This window comes from Zophobas morio, unplaced genomic scaffold, assembly GCF_036711695.1.
Source record: "Zophobas morio isolate AGI-343-1 ecotype UQ-CSIRO unplaced genomic scaffold, CSIRO_AGI_Zmor_V1 ptg000029l, whole genome shotgun sequence".
Classification (NCBI taxonomy): Eukaryota; Metazoa; Arthropoda; class Insecta; order Coleoptera; family Tenebrionidae; genus Zophobas; species Zophobas morio.
The window spans coordinates 4,275,179-4,281,178 of NW_026972134.1; the positions used below are offsets into that span (position 1 = coordinate 4,275,179).

Consider the following 6,000-nt stretch of genomic DNA (forward strand, 5'->3'; position numbering starts at 1 on the left):
TTTAGGCTCTGTGTTATTGATGAATCAGTCTGTCAGTCAGGACAAATACTTATATGTATATAGACAATCCTCGACATCCCTGTCGCCTATTTACCTGTTTCTTGTCGATTTTATTTACAATAATTTTGAAAATTACAAGACTAATTACGTGAAATTTCAAACATGCTCTAAAATTATCGTGTTAATGGCGAAACGTTAACCAGGACTTGTCTATTTATCGCCACAAAAAAATTTGAATACTGTAGACAGTCAAAATTACGTGTACTTACCAAAAAAGAAGTTAACAAAAATATCACATACATCATTATAATATTATTTGATTAAATAATAAAATTCATTGAATCAGATTTTAAAGATCAACAGAACTGATCGCGTCATGTCATATCTACATGGATTATTCACATCTGTTGTATCTGTGTTCTGCTTGGGCCCACATAACATCTACGTTGGTTCCGTTGATGATGGATAACATACACTTACTGAGCTTGCATGCATATTCTAACGACATTCACACATCACAAAAAATAGAACTTAAACTTTGAGATTTTTTATTCTACCTAAAAATATCCACAGTTCGTTAATTAAATTTCTTAGATTCCGGCAGTTTCTTCAATATAGCTGCGAAGAGCAGGTACATTAGAGTATACACCAGGGTAGTTAGGTCTGGCACATCCATATCCCCATGAGACAATTCCAGCAAGTGTGTTACCGATAACCAATGGGCCGCCAGAGTCTCCTAGGCAAGCGTCTTTGCCACCACCGCTGACACCAGCGCACAACATACGATCAGTGATGCTACCATACCCATAAACAGCACTGCAAGCCGATTGGCTGATGATTTCGACGGTGACTCCTTGCAAAGAGCTAGGAAGAGAGCTAGATCCTTCTGAAGTGCTACCCCAACCAGTTACAAGAGACGTAGTACCAGCGGGCCAGCTCGTGCTGGCTGATGGAAGGCCGACGGCGGCGACGTCGCTGTTTAGAGTCAAAGCAGAAGACAGTTGCAAAACAGAAATATCGTAGTCGATCAGTCTGTCGTTGTAGTTGGGGTTTTGGTAAATTCTGGCGACGTTGACGACTTGACCGCCGGATCCGCGATTCGATGTACCGGCACGGATCGACAGCTGACTGGCAGACGATCTGCAAAGACGCAAAGAGATTATTAAAAATATCAAATGGAAAATTAAAATGACTACCCATCAGTGCAGTGAGCAGCGGTAACAACCCAGTTAGCAGAAATTATGGAACCACCGCAAATGTGTGAGCTGTAGTACTGAAGGGAAACTTGCCATGGTACTTCGTCGATAGAAATAGACGAACCTCCTATAATCCTACCATCAGGAAGAAGGCTGTTCTTCGCGCGAAGGTAAGATGGTACTGCTGCAATATGAATAAAATGAAATACTTAATTACAATTTGAAAAATAAAACGTATGCTGTTTACCTGAAACAGATGCTACTAGAAATACAACGAACACAAACGACGTCATGATTGCGAATGCCTACCCGATGGTCTTGAGTGGATTTTATAATAAAAAGGTGATCATATTTTTAATTCCACAAAGTTTAGATATGAGTGTCAGGTTTTAAATCATTATAAATACTTATTTCAAAATCATCTCGCCAGATGCAACTAAGTACCTAATCTGTCAGAAATTGATAAAATGGATTTCGCGCTAAATCATAGAAGCATTTATTTAAGTTGAACCAACTTTTGACACTGGCGTAAGGATATATTCGTAACAATATTGTGATTTCAATATTTACTCATTTAAATAAAAAAACTAAAGATCCAGATTCAATTTGGATAATCTTCTACAGGAAAGTACCTACCGAATATCTATATCAAAAACGCTTAGACGAATACCTCATTCCCTCAGAAGATATGACTTTTGAAGAAGTCTATAACAATCTTATAGATAGTATACAACAACGCTCACAAGAAGCGCTAGGAATGAAACAAAGACAGAAAAGTAATAAAACATGGTGGACAGAAGAAATAGCACAGTTAACAGAGAACAAAAAGAAGATAATATGTTAATCACGATTTTGCTAAAGACTGCATTCATCCTGTTGGGTGAAATGTTTATGTTTATTTGTATTAATAGATATTCTAAATTTATGTTTGCACACGTCAGAATAACTAAAGGATTCGATCACTGAGGAATTCATAGTAAGTGTAATAGCTTGTTGTAGAATTTTGGGCCTCAATAGCTGCCAGTGCAACGACTCTTATTAACACGAGGAAAGTAAATGTAAGTCAGTGCATTGTCTCATGTCTGAGTGGTGAGTTTTACTACACATTTGTAACTGTTCCACATGAGACTAAATATATAAAAGCGAGATTAGAATATATGGTAGTAATATTACATACTCTGATAGCTTTTCTTTGCACTCTAAATAAGCTCTCGCAATGGGAGGGACCACTAACCAAAATAATTTGGATTATTAAGATTCGAGGAAACGTATTCCAAAGAAAAGCATGCTATCATACATCATTTTGACATTATTTAGGATTTGTTTTTGATGACCAAACCAGTGCCAAAGTGTGTTTTTGATAGCAGTAAATTCAGCATGCAGTGCCAGTAGGTCCTCAGAAAATTTTAGATTAGTGTCATGTGCATATAGTATGAGTTTACCATCTTTAGTTATTTCTTTTATCTCATTAATGTAGATAAGGGAAAGTAAAGGGTTCTAAGAACGAGCCTTGTGGTACAACTAAGTCTATTCTATTGGCAGGTAAATACTTTCTGCGTCATTTAAATTTACCAACTGCGATCTTTCAATAAGGAATGAGAGTATCAAATTTAGTGCACCTCCATTTACATTATATTTTATTAATTTAGTGGACAGTCAAAAGCTTTACATGTACAGTACAGTTGGAATAGATTATTGGCGATATTACTTTGCCTCAACATGAAGGAATAGCCACCAAAAGATCAATAGTTTTGCCGGGGGAGTTGCTACAAAGTATTAACAAATCGCGTGTTATTATTATGTAATTTAATTTAATTTATTTACTTTACGGGATACCCCCTATATTACACATAAAGTATTTATCCAATGAGTGCTAAGAAATTATTACATTGAAATATAAATAATATAGATAAGAATTAATTAAAAAAATAAATAAATAAAAAGAGATTATTAAAAAAAAATATTAAATAAAAATAAAATTACTAATATAATATTAAAACAGCTTAGAAGTCTTCAGTTGGCTTTTAAAACGATTTCTTGATGTCCCAAACAATTCCACTTCATCACTATATGTATTTGCCAATCTTGACAATCTAGCAATAGGAGAAAAAAAAACATAATTTGTTTTATGAAAATCCACCTTAAATACGGGATGGTTACGAGTAGATCTTGAAGAACAACGTAACTTGAACTTTTCCAAAAGTGAGGAACAGTCTATTTCACCTGAAATCAAATTATGTAAAAATAGTAGATCATTTTTCGTTCTTCTCAGTTCCAACGAATCCAACTTCAATACTTTCCTAAGTTCTTGATAATTATATTGATAACCCTGATGCCCAATCCCTAACTTAGATGAACAGATGTGCAAAAATTTATTTTGCACACCCTCCAACGTTTTAATATTTATTTGGTAAAAAGGAGACCAAACGGTACAGTTATATTCTAAAATGGAACGAACCAAAGATATATACGCCAATTTAAACGTATCAATTGGAAACTCTTTTAGATGTCTATTAATAAACCCAAGGATTTTGTAAGATTTGCATGAAACAAGTTGAACATGTTCAGTAAATGTTAGTTTTTGGTCCATCATCATACCAAGATCTTTTATCTTCGAAACTCGTGACACTTTGTGATGAAATAACGAATACTGATAATCAACTGCAGTTGTATTTCTGGAAAAAGATATAATGAAACACTTCTTTGTATTAACCTCCATCAAATTAGTCTCACACCATACACCAACCTTTTCAATATCCTCTTGGAGAAGTACACAGTCTTCGTAAGACCTTATGTCTTTATATATTTTGAGGTCGTCCGCAAATAAAAGTATATTAGAATTCCGTACTACTTGATTAATATCATTTATAAAAAGCAAAAATAACAAAGGACCACAATGTGACCCTTGTGGAACACCCGAAGGAACAAGGATCTGTTTAGATATAAAATTACCGAATTTAATATACTGCATGCGATCCCTAACAAAACTACCGATCCAGCTAATCAACCTGCTATCCAAATTCATTTTCTAGAGTTTATATATCAAGATATTGTGATTGACTCTGTCAAATGCTTTGGACAGGTCACCATAAAAGGAGTCAACTTGAGAATCGTTTTCAAAAGAGTTTATTATAAAATCTTGATATTCTAATAAATTTGTTAAAGTCGAACGCCCTTCAATAAATCCATGTTGAAATGATGATAACGATTGTTTAGCTATATATCTAAGCTGCTGAGTAATTAAGAAATCTAATAATTTAGGTAAAGCTGACTGAATGCACACCCCCCGATAATTAGTAACCTCAGAACGATCCCCTGATTTGTATATGGGTGTAACATAACTATTCTTCCAATAAGAAGGGAAAACCCCTGAAGATAGAGATAAATTGAAGATGTATTGAATGGGTTTACTTAATGAGTACACACATTGTTTTATGAAATAAGCTGGTATGCCATCAGGTCCACAATTAAAGGAACTTTTAAGATCCACAATAGCACTAAATACTTCACCTAATGAAAAAAGATGACTATTAAATTCTGAATTGGAGTTTATTGAATACGACATGTCAAAATTTGGATTATGATTCTGTCTTTATACAGATGAAAAAAAATCAGCGAACAAGTTAACCGTAGTAGCTGCACTATTACTTGTTACATCATTGTATTTCATAGTAATTGGTAGATTAAAATTCTTTCTTTTTCCATTAATAAATTTCCAAAAAGCTGAAGAATTGCAATGCATTTCATTATTTATTTTGCTTATGTAGCTATTATAACACTGCTTAGTCAATATTTTGCACTGTGACCTTAAATTGGAAAATGTGTTATAATCTTCAAACTGACCATCCTGTTTGAATTTTTTATGAGCCTGCTTTTTTGCTATAATTATGTTTTTTAATTCAGGCGAAAACCATTTAGGAAAAGTAGAACTTCTATATCTTTTTACTGGTATGAATTCACTAATAATGGTATATAGATATTGGTAAAATAAATGTATGCAGTGGTCGACGTCTTTTTGATTAAATAACTCTTCCCAATTTATTTCAAGTAAAGAGATATTAATTGCAGAATAATTTGCTACACGAAAAGCATAAAAGAATGAATCATCATATTATTAAAGATATTATTAAGATTAATTTGGTATCCATTATGATGAATTGAATTATTAAGAAGATTATCCACTGAGTAAGATACTGAAGTATTTACGATATTTGAAAAAACCAGATCTAGGAAAACGCCCATACTGTTCGAGAAGTTATTAGCTTGATACATATTCATAAAAGAGAAACATTCAGCTATCGGGATCACTTTATAATTAGGATGACATGCTACCGTTAAAGAATCTTCAACAAAATCCCATGTAGCTTCCGGTAGATTGAAGTCACCACATATGATGAACTTGGAATTTAAGTTTTTCTGATACACATTACTTAAGGTTAAACAAAAATTTTTGTAAACAAGAATATCAGAATCTGGAGGAATATATGTAGCACCAATAATGAAATTATTTCCAAAACCATCGACCACTTTAACCAAAATCAATTCATAAAGATTGGAGTGAGATAATAATAAGGAACAATTAAAATTATTTCTGACACCCACCAGGACACCACCACCTCTTTTTTTACCAGTTATTTCAACATTTCTATCGGCTCTAAATAAAATATACTCAATTGAGCAAATTTCCGAATCTGATACATCTGTAGATAACCATGTTTCTATTAATATAAATATGTCATATATGGAAGTAATTAAATTAGTATTGAATTCTTTTAACTTAGTTTTCATCCCACCAACATTGTGA

General features: G+C 33.3%; 1 protein-coding gene across 1 annotated transcript; it reads right to left on the reverse strand.

The window, feature by feature from the left end:
- Nucleotides 1-531: 531 nt before the first annotated feature.
- LOC135137234 (trypsin-3-like) lies at nucleotides 532-1,529 on the reverse strand. Its single transcript, XM_064066839.1, has 3 exons — nucleotides 1,444-1,529; nucleotides 1,197-1,380; nucleotides 532-1,140 (listed from the first exon to the last, which is right to left on the reverse strand). Exons 1-3 carry the CDS (start codon nucleotides 1,487-1,489, stop codon nucleotides 591-593), a joined length of 780 nt encoding a protein of 259 aa, XP_063922909.1. The 5' UTR covers nucleotides 1,490-1,529; the 3' UTR covers nucleotides 532-590.
- Nucleotides 1,530-6,000: the final 4,471 nt, after the last annotated feature.